The sequence below is a fragment of the Panthera pardus genome, unplaced genomic scaffold (genome assembly GCF_024362965.1).
Source record: "Panthera pardus isolate Hobbes unplaced genomic scaffold, ASM2436296v1 HiC_scaffold_16, whole genome shotgun sequence".
NCBI classification, from domain to species: domain Eukaryota; kingdom Metazoa; phylum Chordata; class Mammalia; order Carnivora; family Felidae; genus Panthera; species Panthera pardus.
In genome coordinates this window covers 11,677,784-11,701,951 of record NW_026526721.1, presented here as the reverse complement: position 1 = coordinate 11,701,951, position 24,168 = coordinate 11,677,784, and the positions used below count along the sequence as shown (strand labels likewise).

The 24,168-nt window shown below is 41.5% G+C and overlaps 1 protein-coding gene across 5 annotated transcripts in view; it reads right to left on the bottom strand.

Moving 5' to 3' along the window:
- TMEM50B (transmembrane protein 50B) overlaps window positions 1-24,168 on the bottom strand; it is a 33,894-nt gene extending 9,726 nt beyond the window's left edge. Inside the window, exons 1-6 of one of the 5 annotated variants that reach the window (XM_019420230.2) lie at window positions 24,008-24,167; window positions 13,117-13,287; window positions 4,484-4,623; window positions 2,684-2,796; window positions 1,336-1,403; window positions 635-727 (exon numbers count right to left, since the gene is read on the bottom strand). In XM_019420230.2, the coding sequence (XP_019275775.1) occupies window positions 635-727; window positions 1,336-1,403; window positions 2,684-2,796; window positions 4,484-4,582 (373 nt within the window). In that variant the 5' untranslated portion in view covers window positions 4,583-4,623; window positions 13,117-13,287; window positions 24,008-24,167. Of the gene's footprint in view, window positions 1-634; window positions 728-1,335; window positions 1,404-2,683; window positions 2,797-4,483; window positions 4,624-13,116; window positions 13,288-20,200; window positions 20,314-23,498; window positions 23,764-24,007 lie in introns of those variants that run through there. The other 4 variants (XM_019420233.1, XM_019420229.2, XM_019420232.2 and 1 more) reach the window with 4 other exon arrangements.

The following is a 24,168-nucleotide window of genomic DNA, read 5'->3' as shown; positions in this document are numbered from 1 at the left end:
GGGGCATAAATATCACACAGCCCCCCGGCTCTGTTTGGACCAGTATCCACAATCAAATAGAACCACATTCCCGCAAGAAAACATCTGAATACTTATTCAATGGAATGAAACCATAAGGAGACCCTGTCAACTTAGGTCGGGTTTTGCTGCCAAGGTCATAAAAAGCCTTGACTTTCAGCACTCTGTGGATTTTAGAATTGTGTATAAGGGACTGCGGACCTGTACAGGTTTCACACTTTACCCAACAACTTCTGTATCTTCACACAGTCATATCTTCAAGCTAAGTGAATAGTTACACTAAATTTTACTCCAGGAAGAGTTAACAGACTAAGCCAAACATAAAAGACATATCTGGGGGCGCCTGGGTGGCTCAGTCGGTTGAGCGTCCGACTTCGGCTCAGGTCATGATCTCACGGTTCGTGGTTTCGAGCCCCGCATCAGGCTCGGGGCTGACTGCTTGCTCAGAGCCTGGAGCCTGCTTTGGATTCTGTGTCTCCTTGTCTCTCTGCCCCTTCCCGACTCACGCTTTGTCTCACTCTGTCTCTCAACAATAAATAAATGTAAAAAAAAAAATTAAAAAAATAAAAAAGACCTATCTGAATCTCTATGAAATAAAGGAGGAAGAAATACTTACTTTGGGTAACATATGCACCAAAAAGAATCCACATGGAAGCAATAAGTGACCCAAACATCAACATGAAACCAATGAACAGCCAAACACGAGCACCTGCATGAAGAACAGGCTTTATGATTTCGCTCATTTCTGCAGCTCCGTCCTAAGAATGCGTAACACTGGAAATACTGTTAACCTAACGTATATTGTGCACATCAAAGGCAGTCACATATATGCATACACCTGCTGTAACAATTAACTGAATGACGATTTTAAAAACAAACAAAATACTGAAAGGGGTTAAGCCACACCCGGAAAGAGAAAAAAGGAACATTACCTTTCTACTGGCTAGAGAAACTAACAGCCTGGCAAACTAAACTAGGTGAACTTCTACGTAATTATATGACTAAATTGATTAACTGATTAATTAAACCCCCAAGCCATCATTAGCTTTTCAGGAAGAGTAACCTGGAATCCAAGAGCCATTGATTTTAAATAATAACGTTTTATTCGTGTGAACATTTATTCAGTAAACATGACTAAAATAGTACTTCTGGCAGTAACTTGAACTTTGTTAAGGATTTAAATAACACAAGCTTTTTTTCAAAGTGAATTAAAAACCTTCTGTATAATCATAACTAGTCCTATATAAAGAGACTGCTCTTTTCTGCTAATAAATCCCTCTTCTGCCAACATACATTGACGACTCGAAGGGCCTTTACCTGTTCTTCCTAAACAGCCGCTTTCATAGCTGTCACCTCTCACCTGAGCATTGGACACAGCATTTATCCTGGAACAACACAAAATCACCTAATAAGCTTTCATGCTGCTAGTATATTCACAGATATTTACATTCATTTAGAAGAGAGACATTTCCTGCTTAAAGTCACTACCTGAATAACTGAACATATCTTTTAACTTCATGAATAGCCTAGCGGAGAGAAATGTTACATGCCTCGTATTTACCTAAACTACACCCAGAAGACAGACTTAATTTTTAGAGATTACTATCATTTGTCTCCAGAGATTACGAAAGAGGGGCCAATTTTCTGATTTCTTTGACTATTTTAATTTATACATGAATGACTCAGTGTGAGTCATAGTTTAAGGTTCTCATTATAATCAAGAGTTGAGTTTCTGTGTTAAAAGTCAAGTGATGTTCTCTGAACCATTTCTCAAACTCAGACATTTGGTCTATCTGTAATTAGTAGGCCCACTTTATTCAGCTTCTCTTGACATTTTTGTTAGAGTAAGGTGTGTTTATAGTAGAAATGTAGCCTTTTCTTAGCATCTTTACCGGATGTAAGTATTTCCATCTTCAGCAATTTAACTTTTATAACTCCTCACAGTATAAGGAAATTATATAATCTTAACATAGTTTTAAAAATTAATAAAAGACATCCACGGAAAGTTTCCAAACTCTTTCATGAAGTGAGATTTAACAGATAAACCCACAAATGATTTAATAAAAAAGAAAAGCCATAGAGCAGTCTCATTGGAGGCCCATCCTGCCTTTCCCCCAGCTACTGGCCAACACAGGTAAGCAACACATTAAAAAAAAATTATACTCCATGTTAAAAGTTGCACGTGTTACAATATTCAAGAATGATCCACTATGAAAAAATCTAGAAATGTAACATTTTTTATTACATCTAAGATGCCACTCATCTTTTAAGATGCACGATTATTTTTTTTCACCACCAAGAAAAAAAAGATGGTCAACTGTAATTATAAGATACCACTGACTATAAGAAGCACCCGGATATTCAGATACTCAAATATAAAAAATATTCTTGGTACTGATAAGTACTAATTGACCAGTTTAACAACATTATAAGGAGAAAAATCACACTATAACCTTTATGGGTGCTAAAATGATAGTGATTAAATCCAACACTCATTCTCGACAAAAAAATCTTAATACAATGGGGAAAAAATATATATCTTTATGTTAAAGATGGATTCGTCGCCATCGATTAAATTAAAAGGTTATCCCAGATAGCAGTAAACTATAAGGAAAAAATGTTTTTAGGAAACTGATCTTGAATTGAGAATTAACTTCATACTTACATGAAGAAAGCCAATGTGGAAAACACGCCACATGTGTGAAAGGCGTGGTTCAACTGCTCTGGCTTCGGGTACACCACAGCAGCGTCAATCATTATCCACCAACCTGTAAAAAACTTGCAAAAGAGTCCAAGGCATTAGACTAACGCTAATCCTTTGGCTTGGCATGATACTTGCTCTTTAACATTCCTGTATTTCTACAGACCATACAATATTTCTAGATTGAGCTCTGGATGTTCAAGTAGAAAAAATAAGAATCACTTGTTTACTTACTCTTGGTAGCATATGAGGTGAAGTTACCTAATCAAATCTGCGTAAGATTCTGAAGTTCTCTCAGTGCAAGATAAAGCAAAAAATTGTTACATGGGACGAATTATCTGCTTCTTTCATCCCCCATAATTCTGTGCACGGAAGCTCTCTTAACTAACCTCTAGCTAACCAGATCCTGATTACCTGACATGTCTCATTCTCTCTAGAAAACATTCCTTTTAAATATGCCCGCACTCTTTTGCTTCCACAAATGAGCTGTGTGCTTACCAAGGGTCAGTTATCATGTCTCCAGAACTATTTAAGCCTCTATCATTTTAACCAATCATGTACTCTCGTTAAATACCGTGTAACTGACTGAACAGGAAGGAGTAGGTCAAATGTGATGTTTCTACGTAAGCTACGCTGAAAAGACTTAGAGAAGTTGCTAAAGAATTCCACAGACAAATTACTTGCAGGGAACACGACCATAAAGTGCAAGAAAAGACTTAGAAGCATCACAGTTATCTTTACTTCCTGCTCTGGGTTTTTTTTTTTTTTTTTTCTATTGGACTTCAGGTGTAGAACCGTATACTGGAAGAGATAAATTTTTAAAAATGTAGTCGATACTGAAATTTGCTTCAGAAATTCGGCGAGGGCAGGGCGTGATTGATGGAATGCTGAAGCAAGACCGGTGGGGATAGTCTTTGAAGCTGGATGGTTAAGTACGTGGGTTGAGCAGGGCTCTTTTACTATTCTCCCTATTCTTGTTTACCATACATGCTCGATGTTTTTTATAATAAAAAGTTGAGGGGCACCTGGGTGGCTCAGTCGGTTAAGCGTCCGACTTCGGCTCAGGTCACGATCTCATGGTTCGTGGGTTCGAGCCCCGCGTCGGGCTCTGTGCTGACAGCTCGGAGCCTGGAGCCTGCTTTGGATTCTGTGTCCCCCTCTCTCTCTGCCCTTCCCCTGCTCGTGCTCACCCTCCCTCTCTCTCTCTCTCTCAAAAATAAATAAACCTTAAAAATTTTTTTTTTTAAGTTGAGAAAGAAGAACTGTTGGAAGAAAATTGGGCAAGAGTTTCTTCCACAAATTTCTTCCTCTCACTCTCCGTCGGTGCTGCAGCTGGGGACAAGGAGCTGGTGCCCCCTCCCTAGAGCACTGCAGGGCTTCTGGCTCGGCCCCAGGTCCTTACTGCTGTCTACACATCCTGAACCTCAGTGAGTCACGACACTATTTGGTTATCAAATTCTCCGAGCCTGACGAGCTTCAAGGACGTATACATCTTGTATCATTAACTTAAAAATGCTACTGCCTACAATAATTGTATTATCACTTGAAGAAAAGGTACCAAGTTTAACAAATTTATAAAATCAAATGAACCCAGGGCCTACCATGTTTTGTTCACTAATATCTAGGACTCGAATTAATTATTGATACAAAATAATAGTGAAATAAATAGTTCTGAAAGGGTATTCAGGGCCCAAAGGAAGCGACATTAATTTCCAGGGCAAAAAAATGAAGCAGAAATGTCACCAACCACGCTTTTTCACTTACCAGTACACCCGCCACCACAGAAGCCACGGCATTTCTTCTCTCACTCCAGTCAATACATTCACATTCTGGCCAACGGAAGTTATCTAGGAAGCCTGCCATGTTCACCCCGTAAGCATGGATTTTTCATTAAACTCTGTATTCTACAAATAAAAAGACAAAAAAAAAAATCAATCGAAGAAAATGTTTTTACGTAGTGAAATATCTTCTCCTTTCTTAAAGCTCTGAACACAAATTTGCTTTCTGTCCAAACCTACGGTTACAAAAAAAAAAATTAAATACTTCAATGAATACCTATGGTCATGTACGGAGGACTGTGTTGGGACACAAGGGGGAGCCTACTATTTACGAAATGAGTCTGATGGTTTTGAAACACGTCTGCCAAGTTCTCTGACGCTTCCACTTCACTGAGAAGTGAATCTATGTCCCTCCCCTTGAGTTTGGGCCACCAATAAAAACGGGTGGACCAACAGAGTAGAGGAAGTGATACTGGGTCGCTTCTGCCATACAGCTTCTAGGAGTAGATAATAAAAGGCAGTGAGTGCAGTTTGTAGCTCATTTTCTAGAACACTAACACCAGAGTTCTGAGTTGCCATGTAAAGCGTCCAAGGTCACGATGCTGTGAGGAGAGCGTGTATAGGGATTCAGGCCCACAGTTCCCAGACACCAGCTGGCATCGACTGCCAGGTGTGTGAGCAGCCACTTCTGGGTGACTCACGTTCCGGCTACTGCATTACTCCCAGACTTTACGCTTTACGAAGCCCCAGGTATACGGTGCAGACACACCATCCTGGCTCTGCCCTTTGCCAATTCCTGACCCACAGAAACCATAAGCAGAATAAAATGGCTACTTTAAACTACTAAGTTTTGGAGTTGTCAAGAATGCAGCAATCGGTAACTGGAAGGAGACAAATCATGTGCATAAAGAACTATAAGGGTACATACGACATGTTGTGAGAATTTTCAAGAAGAGTACGTTTAGATGAGGTGATCCAGGAACACCTTAAATTCCAAAAAGACAGGGGGAAAAACCCACAACTATTTGAAAGTACTGAAGAGTGCTGAAAAGCGGGCAGAAACTGGAGGCAATTTAACCCAGGAAAGAAAACACGGTAAGATCCACTTTTATGCAGCTTCTCCCCCTGAAGAACCCCTAGTCCCCCCACTCCCACCCCAGTGATCTCTGTGGTACGTCATGGCTAAAACCTGAGCAAAAATGCCACAGTCTTTTTGGCTTGAGGTATCAGAGGACGGAGTTTAGGATTATTAGAGCAGCTGGGAACTGAAAGAGGAAATCTTAGAAAGGGGCGAGTCACAGGAAGAAGCCCCAAACACTTTAATATAAACTTTCTTTAAATACCTGGCTAATCCCCAAACAGCACATGCATGAAGGAAACTCCAAGAAACTCAGCAGAAAAAAATAGCTGTAAGGCTAAAAGAACTAAACAGAGGGGCGCCTGGGTGGCTCAGTCGGTTAAGCGGCCGACTTCGGCTCAGGTCATGATCTCGAGGTCCGTGAGTTCAAGCCCCGCGTCGGGCTCTGTGCTGACAGCTCAGAGCCTGGAGCCTGTTTCAGATTCTGTGTCGCCCTGTCTCTGACCCTCCCTTGTTCATGCTCTGTCTCTCCCTGTCTGAAAAATAAATAAAACGTTAAAAAAAAAAAAAAAAAAAAAGAACTAAACAGAGAGTTTCCATGCTCCCCCCCTGCATGGTATTTTAGAGTTTGAGTTCCACCAAATTAGAGATTAGTAAACACTTTGGGATTACTCTCTAAGTGTGAAACCAAGTGTCTGCAATTTCAGGGTGATCAGCCAGTATTTTAACTGCCCAACAGAACAAAAAGCGACACTCCAGATGAAGATAACTGAATTGAGAGGGTCTATAATGTATCATCTACAATGTCCAATATGTAGTTAAAAAAAAAAATTACTAGACAGTCACACAAGCCAGGAAAAATGTGATCTGTTTTCAAGAAGGAAAAAAAAAAGCAATGAATAGAAATAGACCCCAAAATGACTCAAGTATTGAAATTAGCAGACAAGGACTTTTTTTTTTTTTTAATGTTTTACTTTATTTATTTTGAGAGGAGAGGAAGGGTGGAGGGAGACGGAAAAGCGTCTTAATTAGGCTCCATGCTTAGCGCGGAGCCCAACGTGGGGCTCAGTCTCACAACTGTGAGATCAGGACCTGAGCTGAAAACAGGAGTCGGACGCTTAAGCGACTGGGCCACCCAGGCACCCCATCAGACAAAGACTTTAAAGCTGCCAATATAAACACATTCAAAGACTTAAAGGAGCATGGTGTAAATAACTAAACTGATGGAGATCTCAGTGGAGAAAGAGATACTTTTTAATGTAAACTCTAGAACTGAACATTTTAATAGTTGAAAATTTAAATTCACTAAATGGGCTTAAAAGATTAGAGACAGGAAAAAAAAAAAGGTGGTAAACTTGAAGAAAGATCAAAAGAAATTATCCAACCTAAAGAACATGGATTTTTTTTTTTTCTAAACTGAGGGGAAAACAATGAACAGAGCCTCAACGAACTGAGGAACACTAGTAGTGGACCCAATCTGTGTTTAATGGGTCCCAGAAAAAGATAGAATGAGGAAGACAAGAATATTTGAAGAAATAATGGCTGAGAACTTGCCAAATTTGGTGAAAAATATTAACTTATAAATCCAGAAAGCTCAGCAAACTCCAAGGAGTTTAAACACGGAAAACATCACGATCAAACTGCTGAAAATCAGAAATAAAAAGAAATACTTGGGGGCGCGTGGGTGACTCAGTCGGTTTCTTTATTTCAGCTCAGGTGATGATCTCACTGTTGTGAGATCAAGTCCTGTGTTGGGCTCCACGCTCAGTGTGGAGCTTGCTTAAGAGTCTCTCTCCTTCTTTCTCTGCTCCATCCCTACTCATGTGCACCCATGCTCTCTCTCTCTCTCTCTCTCTCAAAATAAATAAACTTGAAAAAAAATAGCCAAGAAGTAGCAATCCAACATGCATCAGCTGACAGATACGCACATAAAATGTGGCAGTATCATACACTGAATACAAATTCAGCAATAAGAAGGAATGAAGCACTGATATGTGCTACAACATGAAGGAACCTCAAAAACATTATGCTAAGTAAAAGACATAAGACCACATATTGTATAATTCCATGTCTATGAAATGTCCAGATGAAGCAAATTTATAGACAGGAAGTAAATTTGTGGTTGCCTAGTGACAGTGGGGGGAGTGGAATAGGGAGTCATTGCTAATGGGCACAAGGTTCTAAAATTAGACTGTGGTCAGAAGATGGTAGGGGAAGGGAAGAGAGAGGCAGACCAAGAAACAGACTCTTTTTTTTTTTTTTTTTCAACGTTTTTTATTTATTTTTGGGACAGAGAGAGACAGAGCATGAACGGGGGAGGGGCAGAGAGAGAGGGAGACACAGAATCGGAAACAGGCTCCAGGCTCCGAGCCATCAGCCCAGAGCCTGACGCGGGGCTCGAACTCACGGACCGCGAGATCGTGACCTGGCTGAAGTCGGACGCTTAACCGACTGCGCCACCCAGGCGCCCCAAAAACAGACTCTTAACTACAGAGAATAAACTGGTAGTTACCGAAGGGGAGGCTGGTAGGGGGATGGGGGAAATGGGTGATGGGGATTAAGGAGGGCACCTGTGATGAGAACTGGGTGTTGTATGGAAGTCTTGAATCACTAAATTATACACTTGAAATTAACATTACACTGTATGTCAACTAACTGGAACTTAAATAAAAACTTAAGGAAATAAAACTATGGTGATGACTACACAACTCTGTAAATATACTAAAAATAACTGAATTGTACACTTAAACTAGCAGAGTGTTATCATATGTATATTTCAATAAAGCTTTTTTATAAAAATGAGGATAAAATAAAAACATTTTCAGGTAAACAAAAACATAATTCATCACCAGATCTGCACTAAAAATAATGCTAAAGGAAATTCTTCAGGCTGAAGGGAAATGACATCAGATGAATCTCAGATCCACAGGGAGCAATGAAGAATACCAGAAATGATCTATATGTAGGTAAATACAAAAGACTATCTTTTCTTCTTTGACCTAAAAGATAACTATGTGAAGCAAAAATTATAACATTGCATATATAGCATTTCATAAAGACGAACTTGTATCTAAACAGTATGTTGGTTATATTTTCAAATAATAGGCTTAAATATGGATTCAGGTGAAATACCTCTAAAATTAAAGTAATAGATCCAGTTATTCTGAAAAATAAGTACAAGTAATATATTATAGGAGGTCCAAACACTGGAAACACAAGCTGGGAAGCAATATTTGCAAAACAAATATCTGGCAAGGAACTTGTATCTATAATACAGAAGGAATTAAACACCAGAAATAAAAAGATAAAATATAGGCAATAAAAAGTATGCAAAAGACTTGAATAAACTTGAAATGGGAAAAAAGACTTAAAATTAATGAATTAATGCAAACTAATGAAATAACATCTCACATCCACCAGGATAGCTAAAATTTAAACGACTGGCAATACTAAATGTTGGTAAGGCTGTAGAGCAACTGGAGATCCCATACATTTCTGGTGAAGGTTTCTTATCAAGTTAAAAATAAACCTCCCTAGGGGCACCCGGGTGGCTCAGTTGGTTAAGCGTCCGACTTCAACTCAGGTCATGATCTCACAGTTTGTGAGTTCAAGCTCTGCATCAGGCTCTGTGCCGACAGCTCAGAGCCTGGAGCCTGCTTTGGATTCTGTGTCTCCCTCTCTCTCTGCCCCTCGCCGCTCATGCTCTGTCTCTCTCTGTCTTAAAAATTAAAAACAAAAACAAAAACAAAAACAAAAACATTAAAAAAAAAAAAAAAAAACCCTCCCTATAACCCAGCAATTCCATTCCCAAGTATTGGCCAAGGGAAGTAAAAACACATTATCCACACATAAGAAAGACTTATAGAAGGAGGTTTTTAACGGTTTTATTCACAATAGCCCCAAACTGAAACAGCCTAAATGTTCATCAACAAAAGGATGGATAAACAAGGTATGAGCAATCCATACAATGGAATACTGTTCCGCAATGAAAAAGAATGAACATACAACCAACAGAAAAAACAAACAAGCAAACCCTCAAAGACACGATTTAAGTGGGATGGGGCAGAAAGAGAGGGAGACAGACTCCAAAGTAGGCTCCAGGCTCTGAGCTGTCAGCACAGAGCCTGATGTGGGGCTCAAACTCACGACTCGCGAGATCATGACCTGAGCCAAAGTCGGACCCTTAACCGACTGAGCCACCTAGGTGCCCCAGAAATGTACTAGATCATAATTGGGATAGTGGTTATACAGGTACATACATTTATCAAAAGTCATTGAAGTGTACACTTTAAGATGTGTGTATTTTACAGTATGTAAATTTTACCCACAAAATGTTTTCAGAAGTTTATCATTCAGATACACTTTAGCTACACTGAAGTCTTGCATTTTATCGCTATTAATGCAAATATGGTAATGAATTGTTATCAAACATTAAACGTTAACTGGTTAATAGGGAAGGTCATCATGAATTTAAGACAATGTCTGAAATTAAAACAAGTCTTATTCCCTACTATATCAAATTCATTTCCCATATATTAATCTAATTATAAATAGTTCTATAAGCAGAAAATATATAGCTATTTGCATACAATGGTTTCTGAACTGTCATGATCTCCTCCCGTCTGGGGCTAAAATTGGAGGGTCAGGACAAGAGGAACATCGAACAAAGTAATACAAATAATTACTATGGAGGAAATGCGCAGGATCCTAATAGAGAATAAAGGGGAGACTTATTTTGGAAAGGGTCATCAGGGAAAGTCTCTACGAAGAGGTAATCCTTGCTAAGATCTTAAAACATATGAAAATTTAAAAGCTGAGTAAAGTTACTTAGATTAAGGAGAAACAAAAGGGATAGAGCAGGGAGAGGGAAAATTATATACAAAAGTCCCTACGTCTCTGTGGGGCCAGCAAGGAAGAATTAGCTGGTACCAAAGAGAATCAGGACACAGTAAAGTTAGTGGGGCAAGGTGGCTTGGAATAAGTTTGAAGAGTGACAGGTAAGGGCCAGATCACACTGCAGATTAACAGTCTCCCTGGATTTGGGTTTCACTGAGTCATAACAGGAAACCAAAAGAAGGACTTTGAGGAGAAAAGGAGCTGAGGCACCAAGAGCCCAGTCACTCTGGGAAACGTGTAGGAAAGTGAGGGGAAAGGACTAGTATATTAAGAATGAACACTCTCAAATGGGAAGAGAGTCTCTCTCTCTCAAAAATAAATAAACATTAACAAGTTATTATAATTAGGGGTGCCTGGGTGGCTCAGTTGGTTAGGCATCCAACTTTGGCTCATGTCATGATCTCGTGGTTCGTGGGTTCGAGCTGTGCTGACAGCTCAGAGCCTGGAGCCTGCTTCGGATTCTGTGTCTGCCTCTCTCTCTGCCCTTCCCCCGCTCGTACTCTGTCTCCCTTTCTCAAAAATAAACAAAACATTAAAAAGTTATTATAATTAACACAATGAAGTGCTGATTCTTCTTGCCTGTTGAGAAACCTCTTATACAATGTATTATGTCTGTAACTGTTTTTAATACACTTAAGACTTTTGAGGTCAAGGAAATTATTGGTATGTTCTCCCACAAAACTGACCCCAGTACCAAGTAAACAAAAAGAAAAGATCTGGGGCGCCTGAGTGGCTCAGTTTGTTAAGCATCTCACTCTTTGTGAGTTCAAGCCCCAGTGTCAGGCTAGCACAAAGCCCGTGTGGAATTCTCTCTCCCTCTTTCTCTGCCCCTTCCCTGCTCACACTCGCTCTCCCTCTCTCTCTCAAAAATAAATAAATAAAACTAAAACAACAACAGCAAAAACAAAACAACAAGATTAGTGAACTGAACTAATGGATTACTGGTCTGACCCATAAGTCTTGCAATACATATTAGACAGCAATTATTCCTAATACTAAGAGTGGTAAGTCTTTATAAAAGGAAATACAAGTCCTTGTCAGAGGGCATTTTAAGTGATTCAACTGTCAAAATTTCATTTCCAAAAACTCAGCTTAGGAAACCCAAGGACACCTGCAGAAGGAGGAGGAGAACACAACTAGACACTTCAACATACAGACATGGTCTGAGAAATTTCCATATGCATCAAAGTCCCAAATAACATCTAATTCAGAAATTTTTCCACTAACCAAATTTTCCCACTACCACCTATTTGTTCTTCCATTTCTCCGCTAGCATTAGGTACTGAATGTATAAAAATGATTAAGGCAATCGATACGGAAAACAGTCTAGTTAGGAACAGTGTCAGAACAAACAATTGCATTACAATAGGTCCCGCAATAGACATACACTATGAGCTATCATGCAGAAGTGCCATAAGAGAAATATGAAACAAAGTATTACAGGACAGCACTTGCCAGGAAGAGCTGAGGAAAGTTCGACAGATAGAGAGCAAACTTAACTGGGTTTTGAAGCATGAATAAAAGTTTGGCAGATGAAAAAGAAGGAATAAAATGTGCAAAATTATGAGCTTGTAAACAGGGAAATGACAAGATCATCTCTGTGATTTAGAAAGATAATGCTGGCAGCAACAGTGTGGACGAGAGAGACTGAAGAGAAATGTGAAAAGAAGGTGGCCCTCCCTCTAGACAGGGAGAGAAGAAGGATGCATACCGAAGCCATACTGGTGCAGGCTAAAGAAGGGTTTTTATTTGAGGACTACTAAAGTGGCATCATCAATAGGCAAGGAGAAGCTAAGATTGTGGCTGGGGGCCCGACGGATGGTGAGACACCATTGGCCAAAGCACGAAAGGGAGAAAGGGAGAGAGGAATCTGAGCATAATGTATTTGATAGGACTAAAGGACATTCGGGTGGAGATCACATAGACAGATGTATAGAAACTGAAAGGGTGGTTTAAGACAGATGTACGGATTAGAGGCTCACAGTAATTAAGTGGCAACTGAAGTCACGGGGCAGTTAAGGTATCTCAGGGAGAAGATGTGGAGGAGGACTGAGGACTGATTCAACGTTCATCTCTGACTCATGTCCTTTTTTTCCCGAACTACTGTGTGCACGCACTACAGCAGACCTACGGATACGATGGCATTTAATCGGCACAAAACTCCTCCAGAGCATGCACTGAATATTTACAGAACACCTCCTACAAGCAAGGCACGGTGGGGAAAATAAAGATGAATAAAACTTAGCCCTCATCATCAGGGGATTTACAAACCAGCAGAGAAACCAATTAACATTTTGTTAAATTAAATTATAATTTGTATCATTAAAAAATCTATTGCCAAAAAATCAGGAGATTAACAAAATACACATGTCATTCAAGGTGCTAATTAAGTCTACACAGCCAGAGCAAAACAAGCTGAGTCGAATGAAACAAACATGAAGTGTGTGTCTTCCCCACCCTGATCAGGACTACTGGCTGTTAGTTACAGGATGTGTATAGGTGCAATGCTCTTTACAGACCACTCCATTCCAGGCTCAGAAGAACCCTATTCATGGATTATTCTCTTCAATCCTCACAAACGCTCTAAGGCAGTTGTGATTATTACCTCACACTAGTGAAAAGGTTTAGAGAATTGGTTAACTTGCCCGAGGTCACGCAGCTAGCCAGGAGGCAAGCCAGGATCTCCACTGAAGTTTAGATCTGGCCCCCAAATCTGCTTACAAGACCATCATGCTGGACTGCTGCGCATCATCAGAGACTTTCACAGTATTTCTGTCATTTCAGATCTCATAAAGAGAAAGTTATTGTTCCGCTGCCTGTAGTGAAGAAAGCAAGAACAAGATAGAAGAGAAACGGACGCAATTTAGAGGAACAATGTGATCATCCGGAAACAGAAGAAAGCGGTCCAATGAGGTCTGCAATGATGATGGTGATTGCTCCTGATTCCAACCTTGCCAAAGGAGTCTAAAGAATAGCTTTTCTTCTTGGGTTGCTATAAGCCTGGTTTCTAGGCACTCACAGTGTGAATATTTTATAGGCCTTAAAATCCAAGAGCATGAATTATTCAGAGATCTAAGCACTTCTGGAAAAGACATTTTACATACTTTACATCAGGGAAGGCTTCTTTGCCTTCTGACTTGTAAATCACATGTAACAAGAATAAAATTTAGCCAGCACCACCAATTTTGGTAAAAGACTTAAATCTAAAATCAAAGTAAAGGATGGGGAGCATTGACTTCTAAAGAGACTTTAATTTCATAACTATATAATAATCTCTCCCAGTAATATCCTTGTTAACTTTTAATTATTCAAAATGTGGGTTATTTGGTGAATCCTCCCCTCCGGTACTGCTCAATGCCGTTGATTCACAGCCTGAAATATCCAATTACCCGCATGACATCTCCTGGCTGTCTCAAAATCACCTCAAAATCAACAGGTCAGGACCCAAATTCATGATCTCCTCCTCCAAACCTGATCCCCTTCCAGGATTCCCTGCAATGAATGAATGGACCATCCATCCAGTTTTACAAGCCAGAAACCCAGGGGTCATCCCTGCTGCTTCCTTCTTCCCTCTGACATCCAATCCACCACCCGACTAAGCCTCCTTACTTCAGTCCGTCTCCAGCACCGCATGACCCAAGTACTCCCCCCTCACCTGTTCCACTACGGTGGCCTCCCAACTCACCTAGCCACATCCACTCCTGCCCCCATCAATATGTCCTCCATACTGCAGCTGCAAGGACTGTTTTTAAAAAGGCACAACTCTCGTATTTCCCTCCTGCTGAAGACTTTTAATTTCCCTCCAGCGTATTGTAAGATAAAGACAAAACTCTATAGTACAGCCCAGGCCTTACTGGCCCCAGCTTCCTCTCGCACTTCTCCTGACTCTTTCCAGGCATCCTGGCTTCTCTTTAGGTATCCCATACTTGCTAAATCACCCCACCGAAAACCCACACACCCTCTGTCTGATACCTCTCCGTTCCCAGCTCACCTAGTTAACTCCTACTCACACCACAGACGTCAGCTTAGTTAGCACTTTTTCGCTCAAATATCAGCTTTCACTTCCTCGTTCAATGTTTATTTACAGTGCCTACTACATACCAGGAACCGGACAGTTAATATACATCAAAGAACAAATAAAAAGCACTAGCTATGTGGAGCCTAGTATGTGAGTGGAAAACAATAAACATCATTTTTTTAAGTGTATTTATTTATTTTGAGAGTGAGAAAGAGTGTGAGCAGGGGAGGGGAGGGGAAGAGACAGAGACAGAGACAGAGAGAGAGAGAGAATCCCAAGCACGCTCTATGCTGTCAATGCAAAACCCCACACGGGACTCAGTCTCACAGATCGTGAGATCATGACATGAGCCAAAATCAGGTCAGACGCTCAACCGACTTTGCCACCCAGGTGCCCCTAAACATAATTTTTAAAGTAAATTGTATACGATGCTAGAAAGCAGTAAGTGCCGTGGGGGGGAATAAACGAGCAGAGTAAGGAGCATCGGGAGTGCAGGCGATCATGGGGCCGGCAGAAATGTCAAACTGGTGGTCAAGGCAGACTCCGCTGAGAAGGCACCAGCTGAGCAAAGACGAAGGGAGAGAGAGAGTCAGCCCTGTGGATGTCTTTCAGAGAGAACAGCAGCAGGGGCAAAGGCCCTAAGACAGCGTCTGGGTATTCAAGTAGCACCGCAGGGCCAGTGTGGCTGAGGCACAGTGAGTGAGAGGGGAGAGGGGGAGAAAATAAGATCAGAGAGGTAGCAGAGAGGCAAGGAAGGATGATTACAAAGCCTCATAGGCCACTGTGAGAACTCTGGTTCCTACTGACCGAAATAGACAGCCATTAGAGTGCTAAGTAGAGTGACTTAGATTTAAAAAGGATCCCTTAGGCTGTTGTGGGAGAACAGACTGTAAGGGGTAAGAGTGGAAAGACAGACCAGTTCATATGATACTGATTTTCAAGACTTCCTAACTCCGTGACCAGATCTAATAATCCCCCTAGTCCTGCACTATTAATCTCATTATTTGATTAATATTTACCTCCCCCTGTAGAGAGCCAGCTCCATGAAGGACAGTCTAAGTCTACTTTGGCTCGCTGTAGCATTCCCAGGGCCTAGCACAGTGCCTGAAATACACTAGGCAAACACTTGTTGAAAGATTGACTCTAACTATTAGAGCTTTCAGAATGTGAAGTGCATACATGTCTCATTGTCCCGTCACAAAAAGAAACAGAGGCAACTTTATACCTAGGTTTATCTAAACTGATGGTCATAAAAAACATCATTTGGGTGAGGGAAATCAGTTCTGCTGTGACAATATTGTCAAACATGTTATTTCTTAAAATCCTCCTCCTTCCTCCCCAAGTCCATATTCTGCCAGAATTTTCTAAAACCCAGATTGGATCATGCCATTCATTCTAATAGCTGGTGAGATAAATTCCAAAAGGTACAGGGTACTTGCAACTTCTCCCTAACACAGCTTTCTTATCTCCTGCCATCTTGACACTGTACCTCCAGCCATAAAGAAAAGGAAGGGAGAAGGAAGCCAAGACTTGTTGAATACCTACTGTTAGGCAAGCCCCTAAATCTTACATATATATATATATAATATATATATATTGTTTAGATTTATTTATAGACACAAATATATTCAAATACTTTACATGTCTAACACAGATGTGTATATTAGATATACAATATATAATCTATGATCATATATACTACATATGATATAGAAATATATATATCTATAATAGATATATGAGTTTAATATATATCTATAATATTACACACACACACACACACACACACACACACACACACACCCCCAGGGCGCCTGGGTGGCTCAGTTGGTTAAGCATCCAACTTCGACTCAGGTCATGATCTTGTGGTTTGTGAGTCTGAGCCCCTAATTGGGTTCTGTGCTGACAGCTCAGAGCCTGGAGCCTGCTTGGGATTCTGTGTCTCCCTCTCTCTCGGCCCCGCCCGCCCCACACACACACTGTGTCTTTCTCTCCTTCAAAAATAAATAAACATTAAAAAAAAAAAAAAAGGTTCAAAGGAATTACTATCTTCCAGCATTAACCATACAGAAGCAGCAAACTGTACAGGCTTTGAGGACCGCAGGGTGATTCAGTCGGTAGAGCATGCAACTCTTGATCTTGGGGTTGTGAGTCCAAGCCCCACAATGGGTATAGGGCTTACTTCAAATTAATTAACTAGTTATTTAAAAAAAAAAAAAAAGTACAGGCTTTGGAGTGAACACTGGCTTGAGCCCAATCCCATGTCCAGCCTCTTCCCACCTGTGCCTACTTGGCCAGGTTATGTATCCATTCTACTCTTTAGGGAATAGTTGCTATGTACCAGTGCTGTTTGAGCTTTAAACCTCCTTATAAACCTCCCTATGCTGTGGTTTTCTGGTATGTAAACTGGGGTGATGACAGCACATCCCTAGAAAGTGAGAATTAATCACAGCAACTGTGATTGCTTCATACATACCTTCAACAACTCCTTACCAAAAAGAGGGTTCACATACATTCAATTACTTTGTAGCAAACACTGTTCCTGGCAATACCACTATGACTCTTGGGTCCAGAGAAACTGTTCCTCCTTCTGGCGGAGACAGCCGCCTGTACACACGCATCTCCATTTTGCTCACTCCTGAGCTCCACTAAAACTACAACAAAGGGAGTTTTTAAAAAGTCATAAACTCCTAATGATAAGGAGAAAGGAAGAGAAAAGAAGCAACAGCAATGAAACAGCAATGAAATCCTCAAATCTGGCAAGCTGCCGGACAATGGTAACTGACAGCACGCCCCAGAGAGCGGGGTTCCCAAGCCAGCGGCGGGGAAAGCTGAGAAGCAACCCAGGAAAGACATGGGGGAAGCAGTTAGAAAGTCAGGTCCCCAGAGCCTGTCCTTTCTTTCTTGATGGTGCCAAATGCTTCTTCCATATCCTGGCAGAAGCCTAAGGTGTTTCCGCCCCATTGCTTGTGTTCTGGATCTGGGGATGATCGGCAGGACGAAGTACCAAAAACTGGACAGGAGGGACTACTGTTCCTCTGCTCTGGCTCAGGAAACTGGCAGCCAGATCTCTTCCTTCCAAATGGGAAGCTGCAGAACTATGCGGAGAAAGAAAAGTTAAAACAAGATCATCATAACCTCAGAGATGAGAGAACATATTGCATCTATCAAATAAGAATAGGATGCTATCATGAGAGATAGTCAGAGACTAAAAAATAGCCTTTGGAAATAAAAAACATGATCATGGAAAAAAAATTTAATATTTTTCATTTATTTTTGAGAGAGAGAAAGAGCACAAGCGGGGATGGGGCAGTGGGGGGAGGGGCACAGAAAATCCAAAGTGAGCTCTGTGCTGACAGCCCTAGCCCTATGCGAGGCTCGAACTCACAAACCATGAGGTCATGACCTGAGCCAAAGTCAGCCGCTCAACTGACTGAGTCACCCAGGCGCCCCTGGAAAACATTTTTTTTTTAAATCCAAATAGAAAGGTTGGGAAATCAGTGTTAAGAAAATCTAAGGATTAGTTGCTATGTGCCAGCACTGTTGAGCTTTAAACCTCCCGAGGCTATGGTTTCTGGTACATAAACTGGGCAGAGAGTAATAAGTAGCTGATGGAAAGCAGATAAGAAAATTAGAAGACCTTTACAATGTTCACATCCATATAACGGGTATTTCAGAAGAAAGACTACAAAGCAAATAGAAGGGAGAAAATAACAAAATATTTCATGAGAATTTCCCCAGAAGTTACTGTATATCCAGATTTAAAGGGTCCATCAAATACTCAACTTGATGGATGCAAACAGACCCACACTAATATATATCATTTTAGGAGTGCCTGGGTGGCTCAGTCGGTTGAGCGTCCAATCTGGCTTAGGTCATGATTTCGCGGTTTGTGAGTTCAAGCCCCACGTGTTTCAGATTCTGTGTCTCCCTCTCTCTCTGCTCCTCCACCACTCATGCTCTGACTCTCTCTCAAAAATAAACATTTAAAAAATTTTTTTAAAAAGATACATCACTTTAAATTTCAAAACAATGTGGTCAATATGGAGATTCTATAAGTTTGGAGACAGAAAAAAAAAAACAGGTCAAATACTAATTATCATGAATCATAATGCTTGGAATTCTCAACAGCAATAGTGGAAGCAGAGGGAACTTCAAAATTCTAAAGGAAAATTATTTTCAACTGAAATTCTATTACCTGACAATGTATCAGTCAAGTATGAGGATAGAATCAAAACATATTCAGACAGGGAAGGTCTCCAAAAAACGTAACTCTTCTTGTCAAGAAGCTACTGGAGTTTGAGCACCATTAGAGAGAGTGAATCAATAAAAGAAAAAGGACACAAACTTCCAGTTATAAAGCAAGTCAGGAGATGAAAAGTATGGCATAAGGGATAGAGTTGATAAGATTGTAAGTTTGTCCGGTGACAGATGGTAACTACACTTATCGTGGTGAGCACTATGTACAGAATTGTTAAACCACTAGGTTGTGCCCCTGAAACTAATGTAACTTGTATGTCAACTATACTTCAATAATAAAAATATTTTTTTTAACGTTTATTTATTTTGAAAGAGAGAGAGAGCAGGGGAGGGGCAGCGAGAGGGTGAGAGAGAATCCCAAGCAGGCTCCACACTGTCAGCACGTAGCCCCATGTAGGGCTCGATCTCATGAACCATGAGATCATGACCTGAGCCAAAATCAAGTCAGATGATGGGGTGCCTGGGTGGCTCAGTAGGTTAAGCGTCTGACTTCAGTTCGGGTCATGATCTTGTGATCTGTGAGTTCAAGCCCCACATAGGGCTCTGTGCTTACGGTTCAGAGCCTGGAGCCTGCTTCAGATTCTGTGTCTCCTTCTCTCTCTGCTACTCCCCTGCTCATGCTCTATCTCTGTCTCTCAAAAATAAATAAACGTTAAAAAAATTTTTTTAAAGAAGTCAGATGATTAAAAAAAAAAAAAGTCAGACGCTTAACCTACTGAGCCACCCAGGTGCCCCAAAAATAACTTTTAAAAGAGAGAATCCAGGATACAGGAAAGATCCAACCCAGGAGACCTAAAGAGGTTCCAGCTGTGCCCCAGACAAGGAGGATAAGCGGGCCAGACTGAAGTAGTGAGACAGACATGTCCCTGGTGCCACACCAGCTGTTTAACCTGAGGACTGAACGCCCTGAAACCTGGCCCAGATTCCTATCTGTACCCAGCTGGGCTTGGTTTGATCTTGACCATACGGTGACACAGTTCCTGCTCGCCTTCAAAGCCCCGCAGCTGCACCAGCAGAGGCCATTCATGCCCCGGGGCAGAAAGATTCTGCTTTGAGCCACGCTGTTAACTCTGGGCAAGCCACAGTGAGCTGAACAGCAGAAAATACAGAGCAGCCCATGCCCTCTGCCTGCGCTTCTGCTGTCCTTTCAGACCCCGGAGATATTATACATTCCGTACAGACTGTGGCAATGAAGTGAATATCCCAATAAAATGAGTCCAATGAATTATTGTTTCCCAAGTGCATATGAAAGTTACGTTTACACTATACCGTAGCCTACTGAGTGTGCGATGGCATTATGTCTAAAAAACAAGGTGCATACTTTAATTTGAAAAGACTTCATTGCTAAAGATGTTAACCATCATCTGAGCATTCAGCAAGCTGCAATCACTAATCACAGATCACCATGACACATATAATAACAAAAAAGTTTGAAATATTGCAAGAATTACCAAAATGTGACACAGAGGCATGAAGTGAACAAATGCCGTTGGAAAAATGGTGCTGATAGGCTTGCTCCACACAGGGTTGCCACAAACCTGCACTTTGTTTAAAAAAACCAAAAAAACAAAAAAAAAGACAGTATCTGCAAAGCGCAATAAAACAAGGTGTGCCTTGTATGAGGCCCACACTAGAGCCTTCCAGATGCCCTACTGTGTGGTCCATTTCCTAGGACTCACTCATGACACTACTCATTAACTTCCACCGAAATTCCCCCTATAAACGGTCAGGGAAGCTGAAGTCATTCTCTTCTGCTCATCTCTTCCTGGAAAACTCCATCTATAATAATGACAATATTGTCCTTTCCTTACACACTCAGGTTTGTACTTACAATTGTAAAACAAAATTTTAATCTCAAATTTAGAAAGCTCTAGTATTTTCTAATAAGTCTGTTTGGAATTCATCTACACTCAGGGGAAAAGAACTTCGTTATCATAGTTTACTTAATGAAAAATTCATTGTTAATAAAGACACGGTTTATAGTCCTATAAGGTTGAACTGGAGAATTAATAAGGGGTTATGATTTTTAGAACCTTGTAGGAAAGAGTAATCCCAAAGGCATTATGATTTCGTTGCTGTGTAGAACATTAACCAATTATATCTAACTTGGCAATTTTGTTCAGACATTCTTTTCCCTGTGGACTACATATATTCTTTAAATCCTCTCAAAACCAGCTCTTTGTGGCACTCTCTATAACAGTTAAATAAAACTTTGAAACATGCTCACTATTTGCATGAGAATTTTGTTGTAACACTACTCAATCAAAATCAAAAATATTGTTTAGGATGGGTATCTGTGTATATGTCCACTGTGTGTGTGCATTTATGTCTATGTGTATATTTGTGTGTATATACATGCAAAGCTTATTTTTAAAAATTTTTAATGTTTTTTTTAATTTTTGAGAGAGAGAGAGAGAGAGAGAGCGTGAGTGGGGGAAGGGCAGAGACAGAGAGGGAGACACAGAATCTGAAACAGGCTCCAGGCTGTGAGCTGTCAGCACAGAGCCTGATATGGGGCTCGAACTCGAGAACAGCGAGATCATGACCTAGGCCGAAGTCAGATGCTCAACCAACTGAAGCCATCCAAGGCGCCCTGTATGTAAAGTTTATTTTAAAAAGCAAGAGAAAGATTAACAGATCAGAACAGAGGCTACCTCTGGAAGAAGGAGGCAAATGTTTTGTTTCTTAATCCGATGGTAAATACAATGATCACAGCATTCATACTCTTTTAAAAATATATGTACATATATACCACATATGATATATATACATATAAATCACATATATCATACATATACAAATATATATGTACATATGTATACATACTTTTTGTACACCTGGGATATATTTTGCAACAAAAGGAACTTATTTTATTTATTTATTTTTTAATTTTTTTTGGAATGTTTATTTATTTTTGGAATGTTTATTTATTTTTGAGAGAGAGAGAGACAGAGCATGAGCAAGGGAGGGGCAGAGAGAGGGGAGACACAGAATCCGAAGCAGGCTCCAGGCTCCCAGCTGTCAGCACAGAGCCCGATGCGGGGCTCAAACTCACAAGCCGTGAGATCATGACCTGAGCCAAATCAGACGCTCAACCAACTGAGCCACCCAAGCGCCCCTAAAAGGAACTTATTTTAAAAATGAACAAGAAATTGTTATGATTGGGTATTCAAGGGGTTACCATAGGATGGAATGTACATAAAATAGTCTGTTCACATTTTCTCTTCCTGAAGGCCTTCTCTATTCATTCCTGCCAAGCCAATCAAATGAGTGAACATAACCTTAAAGTCAACACCACTAAGTGGAAACAAAGTTAAAAAATTCACCATTATTTAACCTGGTCCTCAAAATTTTCTTGATTCAGTCTCTAAATATAAAAGGACACACAGGTTCTAAGAAACGCATTTAAATCAAACAAATTTAGCTACTGCCTTTAAGTTATAAAATCTTTTTAAGTTATAAAAAATATTCCTGGTGAAAAGGGCACTAAAATTATACTCAAGTACAATCATCTGTTTCAATTATCTACCTGAAACTTATCCTACAATGGCAGAAGGATTTTCATGCAGCAAGGCTTTTAATGGCTAAAATCTAGACACAACCAAAATGTCCATCAGTACAAGACCAATAAAATATATTAGAGTACATGTGAACAATGCATACTATGCAGCATTTTAAAAATGAGGGCCGGCGGTGCCTGGATGGCTCAATAAATTAAGCATTGGACTCCTGACCGGCTCAGGTCAGGATCTCATGGTTTGTGAGTTTGAGCCCTGCATCAGGCTCTGCTCGGGATTCTCTCTCTGCCCCTTCCCCACTTGTGCTATGCGCACTCTCTCTCTAAAAATAAATAAAATTTTTAAAAAGAGCCAAGATTAAAAAATTTTTTTTCCTACAGCCTATATTACCATTATCACTTCAAAAGGAGCAAATAAGGATAAACTAATCAGACAGATTCTTTACCCTGGACTCCAGAAGTGAACTCAGAAAAGACCAGCCAGTCAAGGCTGCTGTAATCCTAGTGGACAGAGGATGGGAGTGGGGTGGGGAGGGGAGGGTGTGTCTCCGGAAGAGGAAAACTACATCCTCCTGCTGCTCTCATTAAACCTGTTTTTCCTGCAGCATTAACATTCAAGATAACTTTCGATTTTTATTTTAAGAATGAAGAGTCTTGCAACACTATTACCGGTAAGAAGGCTTAACGTTTGTTTTACGTTTGAAACCTAAGCCGATCTGAAACACGAGAAGACAAGAGACTAAAGACGATGGAAAGGAAAAGTGTGACCAGCCCGGGAGTAGGAGCCTTGGGAATTGTTAAGAAAGGGGATTTACGGTGCAGATAGACGAAGAGTTTGAGGGAAGAGGTGGGACACTCCGAGAAGAGAAATTAACGTCTTTGAGAGGCATAATGGTGACTACACATTTACTCCAATCGCAGGCTTGACTCCCGCCCCCACACACGCACAAGCTCACAAGGCACTGACAGCAGCAAGGGAACGAGCACAGTCGATCTTAACACTGCTCTGGCTTTAAAAAGGTCATATATTTACATTACAGATTAAGCACTTTCCAGCGATTAACTCGGAACCCAATTAATTGGTTAAAAACCAAAATGGTCTTCCGCAGCCAACTACCATTGCTACAGTGGCGATTCTCTGCTGCTACTTACCTAAAAGGTCGTTCAACACTTTATGATTAATTCTCAAAAGAATGCTGAGCCTCTAACATTTCCTCTTCCCACCTCTGTACCTGACTCTCCTAAGGTCAGAGTCGGGAAAGTCCACACAACACGGACCATATTCTCAGCAATGGTTCTGAGAACGCGAGAGGGACGACAAAAGTACCCGAGTCGCCCCCAGACTCCCGCAGCGAGCCGTCCACCGCCTCTCTCCCCTGCCCGTCGCCCTGGGAAGCCGAGAGGCTCGAGATGGGAATCTTCCAGACCTCCCCGACAAGCAATCGACGGCCAGGTAACGCGGCGGTGCGGCCCTCCCCGGTCGAGTGCGGGTCCCCGCGCGTCACCGCCGCGGTCGGCCCGAGGGGAGGCGGGCTGGGCCGGAGAGGTTGGCGGAGGCCCCCCGGTCCGCAGGCTGCCCGGGTGTTCCTCCGGCCCGTTCCACCGGGCGGCGCCGGGCGCAGGAGAGGCCGGGCTGGGCGCCGCAGCACCGCGCAGGCCGGGTTGGCCGGGGGCGCCTCCTCACGCGCGGACGGGGGGCACGAGCCCCCAGCGCGTCGCGAGACCGGCCGACCGCACTCACCTGGCTTCCCTGACCCCTACGCCGACCCCAAGCGCTCACGCACAGGAAGAGGCGGCTGTGCCCGGACCCGGCCGGCGTCCGCGGCTCCACCTCGGTCCCGGGGAGCCGGGAGCAGACGGCGGGCGCTAGGCTAGGGGCGCCGGCGGGGCGCGGCGCCGTGC